The sequence below is a fragment of the Hypanus sabinus genome, chromosome 27 (assembly GCF_030144855.1).
Source record: "Hypanus sabinus isolate sHypSab1 chromosome 27, sHypSab1.hap1, whole genome shotgun sequence".
Classification (NCBI taxonomy): Eukaryota; Metazoa; Chordata; class Chondrichthyes; order Myliobatiformes; family Dasyatidae; genus Hypanus; species Hypanus sabinus.
In genome coordinates, this window is record NC_082732.1 from 19,422,504 (window position 1) to 19,445,251 (window position 22,748).

Here is a 22,748-nt window from a genome sequence, read left to right on the forward strand (position 1 = left end):
TTGTCTTCAAAGCTGCCAACAAGGGTGGTGCTGTTGTAGCTTGGCAAACTGATCCATACCTTGCAGAGGCAAAATGCCAGTCCTCAGACACTCCCTCATACCTCCTGCTGGATCATCAGGCCGATCATGGACCTCACATCCATAGGCAATCTCCCTTCCTTATGCTCTTCCTTCCCATGTACTCCCTGTCTATGCCCTGAAAAAAATCCACAACTGGTGTGTCCAAGGCTAACCCATTATCCCAGTCTGCCCTTAGAACAATGTGTTGTGATGGGGTGGAGATAGGTCTCTACCAAAGGAGGTTCAAGGCCCTTCTTTTCTCTGCTGGCCTGCAGGTCACCCTTGGGCAAGATGTAGCACCTGCTTAGCATTCCCCACCCCCCAAATCAGGGTCATGTGAAGCCATGGGAGCAGGTTATGGATGGTCAGATGAGCAGCGGGTGCACATCACAAGTCCTGGTTATGCACCATTGACGCCAGGCAGACAATCTCTGAAGAGTATTGATAATGGCTGGGGTCACCTGTCTTGTAAAGACGCCGAAAAAAAAGCGCGATCTCATTCCATGTCATCCCGCGGATTTCCATGGCTCGTTACTTCAAAGTTCAAAGTAAATGTTTTACCGAAGTACATATATATCACCACATACAATCCTGAGATTGATTTTCCTGGAGGAATACTCAGCAAATCTATAGGATCTGCAGGATCAATGAAAGTTCATCTGTGTGCAGAAGACAACAGACTGTAACCACAAATGTAAGTAAGCGGCAACAAATACGAAGGAGAGGTAATGAGATAAAGAGTTCTTAAAGTGAGATAATTGGTTGTTGAAACATCTCAATGATGGGAAAGTGAATGTAGTTATTCCCTTTTGATTTGTTTTTTTTTAAATGCTCCTTTTCCTTTTAAGCTGTGTAGCTTTTATAAACTTTCCTTTAAACAATTGGAAAGGACGATGGGGCAGAACTACATGAATCGTTCCTGTAAGTCATTAACTAATGAGACCTCCTCCTTTAACCAGAAGAGGAAGGGCTGAACACGCCGTGTAAGGTTTCAATTGTTTCTTTAAACAGGTGAGGATCACCTTTGGAACAACACGGATGTGAGCAGCTCGGCAAGAGCCCGACAGTTGATAGCTCGCTTGTTTGTGACAGGGTCAGTGCCAGCGAGCATCAATGATTAAGCGGTTTGTCGGGTCTTGGAACATGACAGCTGACAATGGAATTCGCGGGGAAAGCGATCGTGTCGGCTGCTCTCGTGGTCACCCTGACTTTAATTTACAAGTACTATAAAGCAAGATCTGCCAATGCTACTCGAAGGCGAAATGCCGACTGCCAAGGCTCGTCGGAGTCTCCGGAGCAGAGCAACGCAGACGCACGGCCAAGTTCTCAAAGGCTCAGCAGGCGGGAGGGTGGCAGTGACCCCACAAGGCAGGACGGTGAGAGTGAACGGAGCCCCGAGAAAGCCGGCGTGAAGACCGGGTCCCCGAATAACGCGGCCGGCGCCCGTTGCGCAGACAGGAAGAGTCTCCGAATTGCAGGTGAGCGGAACGGTGGGAGTGGGACTGTCGGAAGCAACAGGCAGCCAGGTGAGCCCGGGGCGACGAGGGGTCACCTGGCCGAGTCAAGGGGTAAAGATCTTGCTCCAAACACTGCCACAGTTGCTACCTGCGAAGCGTGTGAGGTCAGAAACTTCCAAGCTAAGGAAAGTAATAAATTAAATTCCACCCAGGGTTCAGGAACAGAGAAGGTGGAGAGCAAAAGCGACGGAACTGTACAAATTGCTGGAGAGGAGGATTATTTGAACGGTATCAGTCCTCAAACATGTGCTGAACAAGGATTGGATGCGTATTGTATCGGGGAGTCTCAACTGGGTCAGAATATTAGTTCCTTTGATGTTGTAAGTGCTGACCGTGACTCTGAAAATATAACCCTGTCTGCAAATGTCACTGAATCCTTCCAAGATCTTATCATTTCACCCACATCTGAGGTGGCTAAAAGCAGTCAGTATCAACCTGTAAACCGTCAGCCAACTGAACTCTTAGAAAATGAGACACCGGAGCGTCTCAACAGCAACAGGCAGTCAGCAAGAAGGGCAGGGGAACATGAAAATAACTCCAGTGCCTGTAAGAAATCCCCTGAAATCAAAATTCAGAGATCTAATACCCCCTGTGTTCAGTCTGTATATCAGGTCAAATATGAAAAGGCCCAAACTGGCAACGGATCAGAAGGTGGCCTAAGTATTTTGCTGCCCTGCATGGAAGTGAATCATAAGATCATTTCAACTTCAGAAATGACAACAGAGGCAAATGAGTATCAGGACAGAAACCACACCTGTTCCATTGCTCAAATTACCACCGATCAAGTTCCCCTTGACAACCTCAACAGCTCATCTTTCCAGAAGGAGATGAGAGACCAGCAGGAAGTTTATTGTTCTCTGAGTTCAATTCAGGATGATATGGATTTGGCTGTCAAACCAAAGGCATTCTGTTCGTTGTTATCTGGCTTGGGTCCAGATGAACATCCAGAAACTGCCAGTATTTCTTCCTGTTCATCTGAGTCTGACATCAATATAAGAGCAATCTCCAGAAAGCACAGTATATCGGCCATTGCTGACACCCCAGCATTTCTAATTGACCTCCAGACAGACACACAGGTTTCTTCAGAAGAAAGCACCTCAGGTCACTTTAACTCTAAAGCACCTTCAGTTGACGACCTTAGCACCAGCTCTCTGGGCTCTCTGGTAGATTCATTATATTTGTCCCAGCCAGACCTCAGCAAGGAAACAGCGGTAGAAATTGTTGCTGGGGCCAATTTTATTCCAATCCCTTTGAGCAACGAGTCAAGTGTTGATGTTATGAAATGGCGTTTGGATCTGGGGAACTGTTATGAGATATTGTGCGTTGCAAAGAAGCATGACCTAAAGGACCTGCAAGATGCCGCTTACCAAGTCATGAGTGACAATTACTTGCAGGTTTTGAAGAACCCGAGTATTTATGGTCAACTCAAAGCAGCTGAAAGAGAACTGATCCTGTCGAGAAGGATGGATGGAAAAAGGTATTTAATGGTGGTCAATGTGGATGTCCAGAATAATATCTGGACTAACAGACGAGTTCAACAAAACACAGATGGTCAAAACATTGCCAGATTACTGAAACCTTTTCAAACCAATCACAAAGTGTATTATTACAAGAATGAGAATGATTCATGGCATCCATTAGTTGACCTGGAAGTTGAATCAATCTCCAAGGATTGTGCATTATGCACCATGTATAATTATCTATTTGTTGTGGCTGGTTGTCAGGGGTCTGGTAAAAGAATCAAACTATCCAACAAAGTATTCTGCTACAATCCAGTCACTAACATTTGGAGTGAGATCAGCCCACTAAACCAGGCCAGGCCCAATTGCAAACTTGTGGCTTTGGATGGGCACCTTTATGCAATTGGTGGCGAGTGTCTTAGTACAATGGAGAAGTATGATCCCAGAACAGACAGATGGACTTTCACTGCACCTCTACCACGAGGAATCTTCGCTGTAACACACAAAGCTACTGTGTGCAATGGTGAGATTTACGTGAGTAGGGGCATCACCTATTATCAACTTCTCAAATACAATCCCAAAGAAAACTCATGGAATGATTGCAGCATGATGAGCAGGAAGGACAAGATGACTGATATAGCAGCTGTCAAAAACTTCATCTACAGGTTTGAGATTAACCAGGATTATGGTATCAGTGTGTTTCGGTATCATATCATCACCAAAACCAGTGATGAATGTGCCACCAAAAAAGTTTGCAAGATGGCACCATTTCAGTGTGCCGTTGTGGATGACACTATCTACTGTATCAATAAGCGGTTCATGATGCAGTTTATAGCTCATGAGATCTCACCTTATTTTAAAGTGGAAGATTGCACAGTCCCTCCTGGAGCAAAAGGAATTCTGTTTCCCTTTGTCCTTACACTGCCAGAAAGAAACACATTACAGACTCGAGTGTAATTGTTGTTGAAAATCCCTATTTCATAAAGGATGGTCTAAAAATTTTTCTTTATGTTGTGACATAAAAACAGAAAATATTGGAAATACTCAGTAGATAAAATAGCGTCTTTGAAAAGAGAAACAAAGTCAATATTTCAGGCTGATTACCTTTCATCAGCTGAAAAATGAAAGAACTGAAGTATTAACTTTCTATCTCTGCAAAGAACCACTGAGAATTTCAATAGTTTTATTCAATTTCAGATTTCCACCATCTGCAGGATTTTGCTTTTTGACATTAGGTTGTTTGGTGTACCCATAGCAAAATGTGTCTAATTTCCTTTCTATCATTTAAAGAGATAGTTGCTCCACTGAAGTCCCTTTCAACTTGAAATTCAGTCTAGGTTGGACTGTCCTATGTTACCTTCCAATAGTTTACCAGTAGGAAATTAAGTGAAAGAGATACGATCTTATCAATCTGTCCTCAGCTGCCCTTGTAGGAAGAAAATTTTCACACAAATATAAATGAAAGGTCAGTAATCATAATGTCAGGCATTATCAATGAGTGGAAAAGTAAGAAAGCAGTGTGGTTAGATCTGTCATGATTTAAACAAAGTCACTGGGGAGAGTCTGAAGCTAGTGGATATAAAATTGTTTATTCAACAAAAATGGGCATCACATTGAGATGTTCTTGGACGAAGAGGCCCACTCGAACCAATATTACATGACATTTTATACGCTATAAATCAAAGGTAACAGCAGCACAATTCTATAGTTACAATATATCTACAATGCCTCCTTTGAATTACGTATAGTTTTCAAACATTCCTTCTTTGGACCCACACTCCAGACACCCAAAATGAATCGGCATTGTTTGGTTTGCAATCAGCTCCTATCTGCAGCTCCCAGAATACTACTGTTCCGAGCTGCATTTTAAATTCAATCTCCAATCCACGTTCAGGTCCGAAGATTGGTTATGGGTGAAATTAATACTTGCTGTACAACCTAGCAAGATCCACCGAAGAAGTGTAGGCCATATGTAGGTAAGCAAGGGTTGATTCTTGGTGGGGTTTCTGGTGGGACCATCCTGTGTAAAATGCCTACCAGTGAACACAGAGCAGGCTTTGGTCATCAACCGGAAACCGCCCCCCTGTTTCTCACTTTTCAGGTGCTGCCTGATCTGCAGAGCATTTTTAGCATTTTATGTTTCAACTGAGTATGATGATGGGAGCAGAGGATATGAATGATACACAAGAGGAAGACTTTTAGCATAAGTTAAAATGAAGATTGACACAGTGGGCTAAATGGCCAGTCCAGTACTATACTGTTCTATGATCCTGTGTAATGCTCCTCTTATTAACTATTCAGACATTCCTTGTTAGAACTTACCCACAGCTGTATGGGCAAGATATCCAAATCAATCCTAGCATGCCCCCAAAGAAGTAGAAGAGGAGAGAGCCAGGATAATTCTTCAAAGTTTTAATCTGTTGGGAGTCATGAAGAGTCATAGGATCATACTGTGCGTGCTCACTTAGCCAAACACGCATCTATACTCATTTCCTGTTTTTTTTAACCATCTCCCCATGAATGACCCTACCAGCCAATTTTACCTGCCACGCCAGTGGCAATTCATAGTAGTCAATTAACCCACCAACTTGCTTGGAAATATGGGAAAAGTCTGGTGGGGCGGTGGGGTGGGGAAGAGTATCTAGAGGGAACTTACTGGGAGACGAGCAATTTTCTCTCACACTGCATCGGAAGTCAGGATCCAACCCAGGTCTCTGGATCTGCAAGGCAGCAGTACTGTGCCACCCACAAGCCAACAAGAGCAAAATGGCTAAATCAGGGGTATTTTGCTGCAGATTAAACAAACAGTTCCTGTTGTTTAAACACAGCATAGATCAAAGGTACTCTCTATAAAACTAGATGAGAGACATCAGAACAAATGACAGCATCTAAAACAGAGAGGTTGATTTGAATCATTTCAAACAAATGCCCTTGAATTTTTATTGTTGATAAACTATTAATTCTTTCAGGACCTCATTATGTGAAAAAATTCTTCCAAGCATTATCAATAACATCAAGGAAGCCAATTGTCATAAGAAGTTTATAACACTGCATATGCCATAAGCAAGATTTTATTGGCTACCATCTGCAAGATATTCATGTTAAAGCTTCACTATCAGACTACCGAGTATACAAACTTCCAGGAACATGTTCCTTGTGCTGAGCGTCCCCTACGGGGTGCAGAGATTGTGAGTATGAGCCAAACCTGCAGTTTTCTTTTATACCAGCGCTGCCAAATCAAGAATTCAGATGCCCTCTCATCACAATTGTGTGGAAGATTGAAAGGATCTTCTCAGTGATATTCTCTGTCTGTCCTCAGATCCCACTTCCTGCCTGTGAGCAGTCATGGCATGAACGTGGAATAGTCAGAGCACGTTGAATAAAATCTCCCACTTTCAGAAGCAGCAGTGGTTGACAGAGCAACTTAAAGTTAAGCCATAGACTCTTCCTTGAGGACTTTTTTTTTGACTGAGGACTGAGATATGGGGATGGAGTCCTATATATGTATGCCATTCACTAAAACTTTAAATCATTGACAGAAGGATGTCATTGTGAAAGAAGACTTGACCTGCCCCTATTTATTACCTTATTGAATAGTGACTTTGAACCCTGTTGAATTTTGCTCTCAACTGTAAACAGAGTCTTAAAAAACTTCTCAATTCATTTCCATTAACTGGAGAGCAGGAGAACACATTAAAAGCATGATATCACCCTATAAATAAAAATAATCATTTTATCCCCTCATTGGTTTTGAACACTGCCATAAAACAGGCACCTCAGGACAAATTCAAAAACTACAACTTCACCAGAATGACATTGTCACAGAGTTTACTGTCTCAGAAACCATCGCATAATCTATGACATTTATCAATGCATCTTCATTCAGACAATTAGCTTCAATCTAGATTGCTAAATTGTGGCTTGCAACGGCTTTTGGGACTAATAAACAATACGATTTGCATTAATACAAAATGTTTTTGGTTTAGCATCCTGAATTGTGGCTCAGGACTAAAATTGGCCAATCTGACAGTGAATGTTTTAGACTATTTCATAATAACCACATGTAATATACAAAGTCAATTACCTCGCATGCAAGACAATCGCTCTCCTTGATAGATGTTTAGTTCCCTCTTGAAAATGACTGATAGTCAATACCTGCCACACCAAAAGATATCACGTCCCCATTCACTACTCTCTCGTAAAGAGTAAACACTCCAAATACAACTTATTCTTAACTTCTCCTGGATTAATCTCATCCATGAGGCACAGTAGCATGGTGGTTAGCACAACACTTTACAGTACAGACGACCTGGGTTCAATTCCTGCTGCTGCCTGTAAGGAGCTTGTATGTTCTCCCCTTGACCACATGGGTTTCCAGGTGCTCTGGATGGTGGGTTAATTGGTCATTGTAAATTGTCCCATGATTAGGCTAGGGTTAAATCGAGGGATTGTTGGGCAGCACAGCTTGAAAGACCAGAAGGGCCTATTCCACCTGGTATGTCAATAAATAAATAGGTGCTCCTCTCCCAATACTTAACCTGTAATAACCTATTAATAGAGATGCTATGAATTATTTAACTGACACCATTCCATCAGGGTACCTTGAAAAGTCTACCACTCCACACCAAGTTCCAAACTGGCCATTTTCTTAAGTACTTAGTCCTGGCATGTTTAAACTGGTTCAGCCCTTTCTCTCCAGCTTGCAATACATGTGACCAGTGTTCACTAAAATGTTTATGCATGCCTTGTTTTGCTGATGTAATGTTAGTTGCTGGCTTTGGTTACTTGCTAGTGTAAAGACAGTGTAACACAGATCTGATGCCCCAGAACTCAGCTTAGACAGGAACCTGCAATAGCCCGAGTATCGCCAATATCTTCTCAATGACTGGTTCTCACTGACAAGAACATGAATGACAGGATGTGATTCTTGTGTAGGTGAGATTTACATTTGAGGTGTATTTTCCAGTGTTCTGTGATGTTGCAATGGATGTTCATTGGCACTGCAGTGGCTTGTTCTGTCTAGCTACAGAAAGGCACAATTAGTGTAAGACTGCACTCTATGCTTCTTGACATTTCCTTTGAAATCTGCAATGTTGAAAGTGTTTTAAAATAATTTTCAATTTTCTGGTGAATGTATTGGTGGTAAAACTCACTGATCTTTGAAATCAAATATACTGCAAGCAAATAAAATATTCTCATGACAAAGCAATGACAGACTCCATAAATTCTTTTCATGATATTCTAGAGGGTTTTCACCTGCCACAGACTCAGCTCTACCTAAAATTTAAAATACTATTACTATAATTTATTCCTTTTTCATTCTTAACTCTGCTTTACCACTAATGCTACCCAGTGTTGTCAAAACTAACACCACCAAAGTCCTTTCTTCTGATGGAAGATTGTCAGCCAGAAGCAGTAACTCTCCATCTCCACAGATGCTGACTGACCTGATGAGTATTTTTAGCATCTTTTGTTTCATCACTGCCAGAGCCCACAGCTGATTACTAAAAATGGGGGCATTCCTCCTCCCCAACCTTCACCCCTCTTTCATCCGCCAACCCTTAATTTTATGCTGTAGTGATTCCTTAATTTAATTAGGCAGAATTCACCGTAAGGGTTAAGTTGGCCGTGTGTGCTACGTGTTACGTTCTGTGTTGTTGCATTTTGGGAGCAGGGTTTTCTCATATATATGCACAATATTGCCATTCGCTGGTGGTTGCAATAAAGTGTACGTTAGAAGTAACAACACTCGTGTCGTCTCATATAGTACACGCAAAAATGCCCAGGCCTGGAAGCTAGATCTCATTGTGCATAATTCAACTGTGAAATAAAATCAAGTACAAAGGAAATTTTTGAGTTCATTACATGCTCTTTTTTAATGCAGCGATGAACCGGGCAGGTAAGTACTGTACCACAGTCTTATCAGCTGCCACTTGCCCAATATATATGCATTGTCCAAGAAAGGTGTGAGCCAGCCAGGGTCTCTCAGTATTTTTGACATCTGCTTGCAAGTAGTACTTAAACAGTGCTATGAGACAGTTTTCTCACTCAGCCTCATCCACCAGCACCCTGTCTCTGAGCTTGTCATACTCCCTGGTCACGATCTTTTCCTATCATCCTACCTTCACAGCCAACACAATCCCAAAGACCCCCTTGCCCCCATCACTCCATTTGCAAGGCACTCGTTATTAGTCGTCTGAACCCTGTGCACCCCATACCAATCAGCACATAATCCACAGTTTCAGAGGCACCTCTGTTTTTTGTATCGCACTTCAAACTTCATCCGCTAGTACAGACAGCCAACACTAGTGTACCATAAAACCTGACAAAAACATCATGCATTCCTAATCCCCATCCTTCAAGAAGACCACATCTTTGTCATGGGGTTTGGAGACTTGCTTGCCTCAGTGACCCGGAGAGCGATGTTGGCTGGAGACAGGGCCTTGTGCTTTGTCTCTTGGTAGGGTCACCCATGTCAAACAGGTCAAAGGGTAGAGGCCAAATTAAGCGTGGTCCACCGGGTCCTACATGTGCGGGGGTTCAGCTCACGGCAAAAAAGCCCTGACTGGTCAAAAAGGATTTGTTACAGAAACAGCAATGAAGAATTCTTCTATACAGACAGAGGTAGAAAGCCTTCATTGCTGCTCTGTGCCAGCCGTGTAATGGACAGTAAGTAATCCCCATCCAGTTAATCCTGCTCGGTATTGCATGTGTACATGGAAATTTGGTTGAGAATCAGATTAGATTTATTGCGATGCATTTTGCATTTGAATAGCTCACAATGCAACGTGAACAGACTCAGATCCGATGGACAGCTCACGGAAACCCCTGGTTGCAGCCCAGCGCTCTTAGATGAGAGCCAAGGAGCAGATTAAGGCCAAATACACTTGCTGCTATCTAGTCCTAATAGGGCTGCAAGAACTTGAAGGAGTGATTTACTACAATGCTTCCAGGAGAAAGAGAATTTAGGAATGGGAGAATGGAGAAGCTGATCTCCTTATGGCAGAAAACGTCAGGAAGTCATTCAGTCGATGTGTTCGAAATTATTTTGATTGAGTAACTAGGGAGCAATTGTTTCTAATGATGGGAGAGTCACCAGAGCGCACAGATCTGGGATCATTTGCAAAAAGATCTGAAATGGAGATTTTAATTGATATGAAGTCCTGTCAGTGTGAAGTGAAATTCGCTTCCTGCAAGTCTGGTAGAATAAGGCTTGCAGGGCCACAGTGAAAGGGCAGATGGTATAATCAAAATGACAAAATGTCTCCAATTGCACAAAGACACAAGGCTGGCCAAGTGCTGCATAACTAATAGCAACCTTCTTCAAATTTATGGTTCCCCTCCCAAAGTATATGTTTTGAGTAAGTGAAATAAATGTACTTTAAGCTGTTTCGCTTGCTTCAACACCTGCTATTACACAGATTGCAGGAATCGGCAGCAACTGAAACTGGATTAGATATAAATGCGGGTTAGTCAAGCTTGCCGAGCAGAGCTCCGAGAGTAGATTAAACATTCTTCAGCACTTGCTTTGCTTCAAGCAAACATAATGTTTAACAATAAATAACTAGCTGCAGTGGAAAGCAATCCTGTGGGAGGCAATCCAGTGTATTGCACTGAACCTGCAATTCAAGATGAAACAACAGGAATAAAAAATGTTTCACAAGCCTCGTTTCGTTTAGTTGCAAAACAACTGAACACAATTTGCATTCAAACTTAGCACATAAAGCATTGTGGTTTCTCCTAAATGAAGTCAAAATATAGATTAGCTTGATTTGATTAAATCGTCGAGTACCCTTGAGGGTTGAATGGCCAAATTCTGTTCCAACAAATCTGTTGAATGTTGGTCCATTGTATAAAGAAGAGAAAGTTCTCACCAGATGTGCCCACTTATTGTTTTAATGCTTTGTAATTTATCAATAAAAAAAACAGAATGTAATAAGCAAGTAAGCAATCTCTTAATGTGTCTCTCAGAAAGAAGAAATTAAACGACTGAGTAGTTTGTGGGGTAAATTTTAACTCCAGGCATGGAACAGATGGGCAGAGGGCATTATCATGCTGGGTAAGCAGATGCCACACTGCAGCTCACAAGATCTGGATTGGCACCCGAAAGGTAACCAACCGTGCATCCAGGCAGGTAGATCATTCAGAGGTTTGGAACAGTTCATGTTCTTCCCATCTGCAGAATAAGTCGAGACAAAACAGATCGTTTGTTGCAAGTAATCAATCCTGGCTCCATATTCCACATAAGTGTCTTCTCAGCTTACTTCATCAGAATATGATTTGTAGTACATCTGTCAAACACAGACTATCTGACAGTTTGAAATACTATAATGAAAATGGCTGTGAAATGTAAGTATCTATGAATTCTTACTGTATGTACAGCAGTGTCATAAATGCAATAGCTCCGAGTTCTACTGTTCTACAAAGTAAGATGGATTTTGAGTTTGTGAGATTGTGTAAAAAGCATAATAGTCTATTTCAGATCAACACCAATTTTTACTGGTTCTGAAGTCCAAACCGTGCCTCAATTCTGACTTTGTGTACATCTTCGATTTCATCATTCAAGTTATGTTCATTCATGTTCTTCTGAAGTGTCTTGTGTGTTTTATTTTTTAAAACATGCTCCAAAAATGCAAGATGTTGGTGTTGATGTTGTTGAAGTAGGACGTAGCCAATAGGAGAGGAAGAGGCTCTGCCAAACCAGGATGAATTGGCTTAACTTTAACCTCTTTTTTTCCAAGTTAATCTCCCAATGCTCACTCCCAAAGCTTTTATACCTTTTGGCACCTGGCAGATCATTGAGCAGAAATAACTGCTGAAGCATCACTCTGAAACTGCACATCTGTAGCAGAATTTTAATAATAATCACCAAATGTCAGCTTGGATTAACAGAAAGAGATAAGGGCACAATTCCCCCTTCATTGCAGAGACGCAGACTGTTGCCGTTGCAAGCAAACAATTCTACATTCAGTGCAACAGGTCTGAGCTGGTGTGAAAGCTCCTCAACAGGATCTGCCTTCATCCGAACCTGGCTGGAACCTGACAGCTCAGTGTTTGATGCTGGATGCCTGGATTTGATCTCATTCTATTCCCAACAATAATATCATTATCAGAACAGAAGACTATTGAAAGAAATTAAATAGCAAAGGAAATGTGAATGGCGAAAGATAAGACAGAAGACGGAATGGGAAGAGCCTGGCAGTCAGGGTAGAGAGAGGCAGCCATTCCTATGTTCTGAAAGACAGAAGGCTGTGTGATTCACAAATTTTCATTCAAGCAAGCCCAAGGGAATTGAAACATTGAGCAGCTCATAAAAAACCAGATTATTAAAGAAAGAAAGAATACACATTAATATCACTGTTTACCACATTCTCAGAATGTCCCAAAGCACTTCACAAACAATTAATTATTTTTGAAGATAAGCCACATTTGCTATGTAGGCAAACTCAGCAGTCAATTTGTATAGAACCAACTTTCATAAATAGAGAGATAAATGTCGAGTTAATCTAGTTCTGGACAACTTTAGTTGAGATAAGGAATGTAGACGATCTTCACTCTAAATGAGATCTTAAATATCCATTTGAGCCATCAGAACAGGCGGGACACCTTTATCCAAGGGATCTTAATATCTCCTATGTGCTTCAGTATCAACTTTCATTCTGTGACACCCTTCCAAAGTTTCATCCTAGATTTTGTGCTCCAGCCTTAAACCAGGTTTGAATTCAGGGTATCTTAACTTGGAGAAAAACTGAAAAATTACTGTTTTGAATACTTTTCAGTAAATTTCATTTCGTTCCCTGTCACCGGGGAATATTGAAACCTGCTGTGACCTTTTAATGATGAAAATTGCAATAAGTTTCATGCCTGCCAATATATTTAAATTACTTTCACAATCTATTGATTTTTAATTACTTTGCTTTGTTTTATAGTGACAAGGCTCAAGGCATTCTGTCAGAAATGCTCAGACTGGGTAGGGATCAGTCCTGTGTTCAGAACAAGCTATTTAGCATATGTATCATCCAAGCACTTAGTCTATCTGACAGGCTGACTTCTTATAATGAAAATGCCACTTGACATGTGGTTGGAAAATCTGAGTAATCTCCTATGAATCCCGAAACCAAGCACTGTCATTCAACTGATAGCTCTGTTCAAACAGAGCGGACTATTTCTTCAGCTTGTGTGAGAGAGTCTGGGGCTTCTGTCATTGTGTCCTAGCTGTCTAGATACGCCAGCCTGGGCAGTACGATATGGAGAGCAAGCTGTTGTCCATGTTGCAAGCTCCCCTCTCCACTCAACTGATGAACCCAAAGGAACGGCAGAGACTGATAACAGTTTGCTACCAGCAGTGTTGCAGGAGTTGCCAGTCAGCATTGAACTCAACGTAGGACTGCCTAGGGACTCCAGCTCCGGATTTCTCCCTCTGGGTTCACTCTCGAGGCCTTCCCCATGAGTAGTTACAGCTTCTTGGCAGCGGAGGTTTGAGATCAGAGTTTTCCTTCTCCTAGATGAGCTGCCAACCGCAGCTGATGAGCCCCATCCGCCTGAAGCAACGGATTTTAACTCGCCTTTGCCCCTTCTCCAGACAGTAGAAAGGGTTCCACCGGGCTTAGTAGCTAAGTCACACATGAAGGCCAGGAGCTGGACTTGGTTGTCAGGGGCTATTTGACGCACACGTCATTGGGAGCATTTAATAGGTAGTGGGAGCTTGTCCCCATTACCATATCCCCCCAGCTATAGCAACCTTAAGGAACCAAATGAGAGAGTAAAGTGAGCTACAATGAGTTAGTGCCACATTTTATACTAATCCCAGTTTGGATTTCCATTGTAGTCCTATAGCTTTATCACTGAAATCTTTGCATTCCTCAGGTTCCACTCTTCAACGACATTTCTCTATCTTCAGCAATCTTACCTTTAGCTGACAAGTTTTGAGTCACATGCCCTAACATCTCCTTATGAGGCTCGGTGTTGCATTTCATTCAATAACAGAACAGGTGGCACGGTAGCACAGTGGTTAGCGCAACGCTTTATGGAAGCATGTTCAATTCCTGCCGCTGTCTGTAAGGAAATCATACGTTCTCCCCATTTCCTCCTGGTGCTCTGGTTTTCTCCCACATTCCAAAGGCATTCTGGTTGGAAGGTTAATTGGTCATTGTAAGTTGTCCTGTGGTTAGGCTAGGATTAAATTGGCAAGGCTCAAAGGCTGGAAGGCCTACTCATCGCTGTTTGTCAATAGATAAATAAACAAATAACATCAAAGTGAAGCACCTTGGGAGAGGCCTGGCATATTAAAAGTACACTATAATTGCAAGTTGTTATTGTTGAAGTCAAGGATCAATGGTTCAAAGGAGATCATATTGAACCTTTCTGAACTGGCCCACATCGGCCTCTCTTATCCAGATCTACTTCCCCACAGTGGTATTTCCAATATTATGAGGTACATGTCATAGTCAGTTATCGGCCTGAACTCTGATGCAGGGAGACTGAGGCTGCCGTAAACGTACACTTCACTGAACAGAAACAGGCCACTCAGCCCAATAAGTGCATACTAGAACATACACCCCACCTAGTTCTGGCCTACTCTTTCAATAAATTGTTTCTTTCTCATATACTCACCTAGCACAATCACACTATTTCACTCTGCTCATCCCCTTGGCACACCATTGAGGCCAAAGACGACTCGTTTCCACAGTGTTCTGTGGGTTCTGAGGTGGTTGATGCAGACTCTGTCAAATGAGTCTATATTGGATAGATGGATGAGTAGAATGGGAGAAAGTGCATGCCTTCTGACACCTTTGCAAGGCTTCCACAGGCTTCCAAATGGAAGTCACAAGGCTTTCAGGGTAAATCAAAATGCTCCTTCTCCATTTTGAGTGTACTCAGGCCATAGACTCCCATGAGTTGACCGGGCAGTTAACTTTACTTCCAAGGAGGTTTTAGGAGCTAAGAACTTTGTTCTCTGTTCTCTTGCTGATTGCTAAGCACAACTGAGCTTGGCAAACAGTCTCTTTGTTTTAGGTCTGGTGTCTGGCTTGCAAACTTAGCAGCTTGTTCAGTTCTGTGTACTGAGGAGCTGCAGTGTTTGTCATGTCGAATCAGGACAGATAGCTGATGTTGGTTCACTTACCCTGCAAGCCGATTTGGAGTGTTTTGTAGAGATAGCATTGATGGTATCTCTGCAGTACTCTGTGGTATCTGCGCAAGAGCTCATCTCTGAAGCATTCAGGATAAATGCTGCCCGGTAGAACATGAGCTTGCTCTTGAATTTGAAGTTTTGATCTTTTCCTTAGAGAACTAGAAGTATGCTGGTGCGGTAGTGGCAGTGAAGCAGCTCACATTTACCAAGGTCCGGGAGCTGGTGTTATGCAGTGAGATCATTGCTGGATGACCTTAGTGTATAGCTCATTCTCTCCATCACTGAGTCAATAATAATTTAGATCAATGCATTCAAATATATGCAGTTGTCAGCTGTGTCTGCTTCCCCCAGTCTCATTACTGAGTTTGGAGAGAGCTGTAGAAGTGACAGAGGTTGAATACTTTCCCAATTCTAATAGAAAGCTTAATGAAATTGAGGAAGATTGAAAACGGGGGTAGGATGATGACAATGTTTCGCATGAGCCCAGTTGATAGTGGGACTAAATGTGTAGTAGTCCTTTGTGAAAATTTGTAAGATGAAAAATGACCAGATGTGGCGGTTAATGGGCCCTATGTTTTTCATGTGGTAAAGACAAGGTCTATTATCCTTTAGATGCATGAAGTCCACATTATGATTTGGAACAGCTTTTATGTCACTGAAGGGAAGAAAATGAAAAGGGCCCTCTTGGTGACGTTCCCTGTAGCAGGCAACATGAGATCTCGCTGCAGCTAACATATTACAATTTATCTCCTATCTTGAAGATGGTACCTCGAAGTCCACCAACATGAACTTCTCTCCCCAGATATGAGAGACGAGAGAAGCTAACTTTACTTTAAATTTACTTCATGAGTTCCTCTCTACCACACTCCAAAATGTTGTGAAGGATACCACTTGGTCCAAGGGTCTTGGTGTTTTTCAATTGACAATTCATATTCAGATTTATTCATTTATTACCTATACATAGAAACAAACAGTGGAAGTTCAAAGTAAATTTATTATCAAATTATGTCATCATATGCTACCCTGGGATTCATTTTCCTGCAGGTGTTCGGAGTCGAACAAAAAATTCCATTAGAATCACTGAAAAACTCCACACAGAGGCTGACAAGCAATCAGTGTGTAAAAGAAGACAAACACTGCAAATACAAATAATAATAACAATTCATTAAGGGACACAGTGCTCAACAGGGACTTCTGGCCAGTTGAGGCACCCCATCCCACAATACTGGACAACCCCGATCTAACTCTAATGGGTCAATTTACAATGATGGACTAACTCACCCAGTACATCTTTGGACTGTGGGAGGAAACAGAAGGACATGCAGAAAACACAACCATGCCACAGGGAGGACATACAGAGACTCCTTACCGAGGATGCTGGGATTGAACTCTGAACTCTGAAACCCAAAGCTGTAATAGTGTCACGCCAACTGATATGCTACCGTGTTATGTTTACATCAAAGAGTAAATAAATAATTCTGAGAACATGAGCTGTAAAGTCCTTGAAAGTGAGTTCACAAGTTGTGTTCGGTGATCAGTTCAGTGTTGTGGTGAGTGAAATTGCCCACACTGGTTCAGGAGCCTGATGGTTGAAGGGTAATAATTTCCTGAACCTAGAGGTGTGGGACCTAAGGCTTCTGTACCTCCTTACCGATGGTAGCAGCGAGAAGAAAGCATGGCCCGGATGGTGGGAATCCCGGATGATGGATCCCGCTTTCTTGCTGGCGTGCTCCTCGTCAACATGCTCAACGGGGGGGAGGGGGGCTTTCCCCGTGATGGACAAGACTGTATCCACCACTTTTTGTAGGAAATTAGTCATTTGCAATAAGCACCAACAAGAATGTGCCTTTTTTAGCTTCTAGAACTGTGGAAAAGCAGCAAAAACATACACACAAATTTATTTTGCGGACGTCTTCAAAGCACCCCTTCCAGTGGGGGTTGTCTTTATCTCTTCATGAGCTTTTCTTGTACTTGGTTCTCATCAGAGTAAGCTCTTGGGCATTTGGGCTACAGGTTGTCTTGACAGCACTTAGGAATTCACTCATGCAATGGTTATCAAGGAGCTGCTGGATTTCCTGCACTCTTTCCAGCTGCCATCTGCACTTTGGGTCATGGACTAAACCTGCAAAGTCTGTTGTTAGGGAGATTATCCACCAAGAAGTATAGAGTGCATGTTTACTAAGCCCCAGTGTATTAGAGGACGATGTGGAGATCAGCTAGTTGAACACTGCCCTTTTGCCTTAAGACATTTGCAGGAAATACCGATAATGCATTAGGCTGGTTAGCTCTTGCTGAAATCCTTTTAAAAGTACTAGAAAAGCACACTAAAACCTAGCAGCAGTATGCTGATATCTGGGGCAAGAAAATCTTAGAAGCAGACTTGTTCATGACTGCTTTGCTGTTTCCTGATGCTTGGTTCGAGTCTGAGTTCAGACTAACTGTACACATCCTCCCCCAGCAAACCACTGCTGCCAGTTCTTTGTAGAATTTGCAGAAGGACATGTTCTGGGTGGATCGATGATAATATCTCCTCCTCACTGACAATCAACACTGACGCAGTACAGGGACGTGTGCTTAGCCCCGCTCTGCTCTTTCTATACCCATGACTGCGCGGCTAGACATAACTCAAATGCGTTCTATAAATTTGCTGACGATACAACCATTGTTGGCAGAACCTCAGGTGAAGACGACAGGGCATACAGGAGAGAGATATACCAACTAGTGGAGTGGTGTCACATCAACAACCTTGCACGCAACGTCAGTAAGAACAAAGAGTTGATTGTGGACTTCAGAAAAGGCAATACGAGGGAACACAAACCAATCCTCCTGGAGGGATCAGAATTGGAGAGAGTGAGCAATTTCAGGTCCCTGGGTGTCAGGATCTAACCTGGTCCCAACATGACGATGCAGTTATAAAGAAGGCAAGACAGCGGTTATATGTTATTTGGCGTTGGCGGAGATTTGGATGTACAGATGTACCACTTAGAGCATTCTGACAAGCTGCATCACCATCTGCTACAGGGGGCGGGCAACTGCAAGAAGCTACAGAAGGTTGAAAAATTAGTCAGCTTCAGCGCAGGTACTAGCCACCAGAATATCCAAGACATCATCAAGGAGCAGTGCCTCAGAAAGGCAGCGTCCTTTATTAAGGAACCCTATCACCCTAAGCATGTCCTCTTCTCATTGTTACAGTCAGGAAGGAGGTTCAGAAGCCTGAAGGCACACACTCAGTGATTCAGCAATAGCTTTTTGCCCTCTGCCATCTGCTTTCAAAATGGACATTGAACCCATGAACATTACCTCACTTTTTTATTATTTCTGTGTTTGTACTATTTTTAATTTAATATATACTTACTGTAATTCATTTATTTATTTTCTCTATTTATCACGTATTGCATTGTACTACAGCCGCTAAATTAACAAATTTCATGACATATGCCAGTGATCTTAAACGTGATTCTGATTCTGAATTCCCTGAATAGATGGTCATGTATCCAGAGATATTTGAATAACTCAGCCTGGTACAAGGAGCAGTTTGAATCTGCTCCTTGTAGCAGGCAGTGACCCCCAATGTATCACCCAGTAATACCCAGTCATTCACCTCGTGATACCCGCCCTTACACCCAGAGTTGTCTGCAACCTTGCTTTAGTCAAAATGTTACATAGGTCCTCCCCAGGTATCAATAACTTATGGACACCCAACATATGCTGGCACCTTCTGCTGAGTGGGGACATGGTTCAAGACAACATCACTGCACCTTGCAGAGAAATTTGAATGGCTGAGTTTAGCTCCACCTTGCCCTAGTTGGCCTATATTTTTATTTAAATATATTGTTGGCGCGTGTTGGTGCCTGCGTGGCCTAGTGGACAAGGCATCAGACTAGTAACCTTCAGGTCACTGGTTCGAGCCTCAGCTGAGGCAGCACGTTTGTGTCCTCGAGCAAGGCACTGAACCACACATTGCTCTGCGACGTCACCGGTGCCAAGCTGCATGAGTCCTAGTGCCCTTCCCTTGGACAACATCGGTGGCGTGGAGAGGGGAAGGCCTGCAGCTTGGGCAACTGCCGGTCTCCCATACAACCCTGCCCAGGCGCAGATCCATGGTCTCTCGAGACTGACGGATGCCGCCGCCATTGCCGATAAGCTGCATTTCCAATTTGCAAACTGGTTGAGCTACGGACAGTTGTCAGAAATGGAACCGTGTCATAACACGGAGAGGACCTGTATTCATAAACAGAAGAGATTCTGCAGATGCTGGAAATCCAGAGCAATACACACAAAACGGTGGAGGAACACAGCAGGTCAGGTAGCATCCGAGGAAAAGAATATACCGATGACATTTCAGGCCGAGATCCTTCACCTGGATTGGAAAGGAAGCGGGGGTGGAAGCCAGAATAAGGAGGCGGGGAGAGGGGAAGCCCGCAAGTGATAGGTGAAATCACGTGGGGGGGACTTGGGTGGTGGGGGAAGGTCGATGAAGTGAGAAGCTGGAATGCAGAATAGGTAATGGGCTGAAGCTAAAGGAATCTTTAAACCTTCTGGTTTAAGATGGTGCTACTGAAGAGAAGCGAAAACTTGCTGGTGATTCCAAAAGCAAGCAATACAACTAAATACTTTATTAATAATGCTTTTCTGTTAAATATTATGGTAAACGATCACCAGAAACAATGAAGAAGCGAGTGACGGTGAGGCTGACTTGAGGGTTGAGGCATGTGAGTGCGATGCAAAGTCAGAACAAGGTCGAGGCACTTTCAAGAAGTGGTTAGAGTGAGGTCAAGACAGGGTCAGGGCGGGCAAAGCAGAGTTCTGGAGCCTGTCCACCTAAACCGAGAGCTAGGGCTGATCGGTCAAAGTACTGGGCTGACTTGGAAAGGTCAGGTATGGGCTGGAATGTGGCGTCAGGGTCCAAGCCCAGAGGGTTTCGATTCAACAGGGTCTGGGTCTTAGAGCGAGAAACAACCTGAGGTTTGGGCAATTTAGACGCTGGGCCAGATGGATGAATGTGAGGATTGGGCCGGTTCTAAACTCTTCTCCGTGACGTTTGCTCTGATCTTTGCTGCACTGGGGCTGAGACCTTGGGCCTGCACCAGCTGCTCCGGGCTTCATGTCTATGGATGCACTTTCCTTCTGAATTCTGTTGCTTGCTTTTATAGTTTGCATGATTCGCGTTTCTTTTTCTCTCTCTCTGTTTGTTTGTTGGTCTTCTTTAAATGGATTCCTTTGGGTTTCTTTGTTTAGTGGCTGCCAGTAAGGAGACAAATCTCAAGGCTGTGTAATGTGTACATACTTTGATAATAAATGCACTTTGAACTTTGAATCTGATTGGAGAGCAGAGTGAATCATGGGTGAAAGAGAATGAGGAGGAGGGGCACCAGAGGGAAGTGGTGGGCTGGTGAGGGAAAATGCAGGGGTAAGAGAGGATGAATGGAAAGAGAGAGAAAGGAGGGAGAAGTAAGAAATTACTGGAAGATAGAGAAATAGATTTCATGCCATCAGGTTGGAGGCTGCCCAGACAGAATACGAGGTGTTGCTCTTCCAACCTCAGAGTGGCCCCGTCATGGCAGTAGAGAAGATCATAGACTGATGTGGAGCATGGGCCTGTATTTAGCATTCATCCTAGGTTCTTTGCATCAGTGATGATTATTTTCTCAACAAGGTCCCAGTGCAGCTTTCATTTACAAGTCGGAGTATCGTAGGTTCAATTCTCACTTTAGAAATTACACATAAATTGTCATTTTGTTGCAGTACCATGCACTAAAATGAGGCCCCTCCTGCTTTCTCTGATTGACGAAAGATTCTGTGGCTCCTCTGTGAAGAGGAGCATTGAGATTCGCCCCTGGTATCTTGGACAACATCACTGAAACAAACTAAGTGCTCATTATCACATTTATTTTTTGTGAAGCCTTGTGTGCAAATTCTCTGCTGTGGTTCCTACACTACAGTGGTGCCAACACCTTAAATATACCTTAAATATACTTCATTTCCTCAAGAAGCTTTGGATTCCTCGTGAATGTGAAAGGAAGAACTTAAGTCTAGTTCCTGCCTTTCCTTAACGATAACCCCAACCAAGGTCCAGCAGAAGGAGACATGAAGGACAGTTTCACAGTTAGTAATCTGGAACAGAGGGTGTTGAAACCCAGAGGACTGCCAACTTTAGTTACAATCGATATCCATGAAGTTCAAAACTAGGAACTGGAAAACAGGATTTAAAATAAAAATATCCATCTCTGACAGTGAAAACAAACAGCTTTGGATTGTGTTTGAATTTATAGGAGACTTATTAATGTGTTATTAAGATTCCTGAGTCATCAATACTGACAAACAGGTGCATAGTTATATTTTTTGTGTCTGAATTAGATGATAATTGCTGCCAATGAGCTCTCTGTTTAGTGTAGTTACTGCCACCTACTGGCACATTAAGAATACTACAAAAACCAAAGACAATGAGGCATTTTACAAATACAGTGGATTCTGATTAATTGGGACAGCTGTTTATTTGGGACAACTCTTAAAGAACAACAACTCTTTAAAAAAAAACTATATCGAGCTGGGATCCTCTTTGTTTATTTGGGACACTGCCGCTTAGTTGGGGCAGGAGACTGTTTCCGACCCATTTTTAACTTGCATGAGCCATTAGACACACCACCGTGCTTCAAGTGAACAGTTATTAAATACCGTCAGTTGCGAATGCTTGTGTTACAAAAGCAGTGATTTTTATCACTAGCAGTTGGCAAGAAATAAGTGTTATTTCAATTCAGAACTGCTTTGTTCACTGCAGTTTCAAGCATTCAGGCTTGGAGATGTCAGAAACAGCCAGGAGTGAAACTGAAGTGATTTCACTACTTCAGCAAGTTAGAAATTATGTAGAATCTGAAGGTTTTGACTATCGTTTTGAATGTTACAATGAAAATGAAGTTTTGGATGATGCAGATGTCAATAGCATAGTTTGAAGGCAGTCTATTATTTGCATTACATGTCTACACTGATTTTATTCATTTACAGTCAAAAGAACACAGATTAAACCTTCCATCAATAACTATTAGGAACTGATACAGTTTTATAGTACTGCAGCAGTATTGGTAGTGTTCTAATTTGTTCTGCATTTCATTGAAATAGATAATTTGTTACTCCATTTGTACTTTTATACTTCTTTAACTACTTCCATGAAACTTCGGCTAATTGGGGCAGCCACTTAATTGGGCCAGAATATACAGGTTCTGATACGTCCCAATTAACCAGAATCCACTGTACACACAGATTGTTCACTGCACTTGGAGCTCCCAGTGTAGCTTCCGGTACATCAGGGTGACCAAGCACAGACTAGTGATCTGTCTGCAGAGGATCCACAGTGGCTATCTCGAACTCCAGACTGCATGCCAGTTCAACTGTCCTTCTGAGTCCCATACTGATCTGTCTAGCCTCAGCCTTCTCCACTGCCAGGGTAAGGCCCAGTGCAGATTGGAGGAACAACGTGGGTGGCCTACATCCTAATGACACTAAATTTGCCAACTTCAGGTAACCCCCTTACCTTTGCATTTCTCTCTTTCTAAACTTCTGATCCACCTCTGTTTCCCTTTC

General features: G+C 42.7%; 1 protein-coding gene across 5 annotated transcripts in view; it reads left to right on the forward strand.

Moving 5' to 3' along the window:
- Positions 1-663: 663 nt before the first annotated feature.
- klhdc7a (kelch domain containing 7A) overlaps positions 664-22,748 on the forward strand; it is a 30,120-nt gene continuing 8,035 nt past the window's right edge. Inside the window, exons 1-3 of one of the 5 annotated variants that reach the window (XM_059951854.1) lie at positions 664-754; positions 1,072-3,702; positions 6,007-11,386. In XM_059951854.1, the coding sequence (XP_059807837.1) occupies positions 1,217-3,702; positions 6,007-6,100 (2,580 nt within the window). In that variant the 5' untranslated portion in view covers positions 664-754; positions 1,072-1,216 and the 3' untranslated portion in view covers positions 6,101-11,386. Of the gene's footprint in view, positions 755-1,071; positions 11,387-22,748 lie in introns of all 5 variants that reach the window. The other 4 variants (XM_059951856.1, XM_059951855.1, XM_059951853.1 and 1 more) reach the window with 4 other exon arrangements.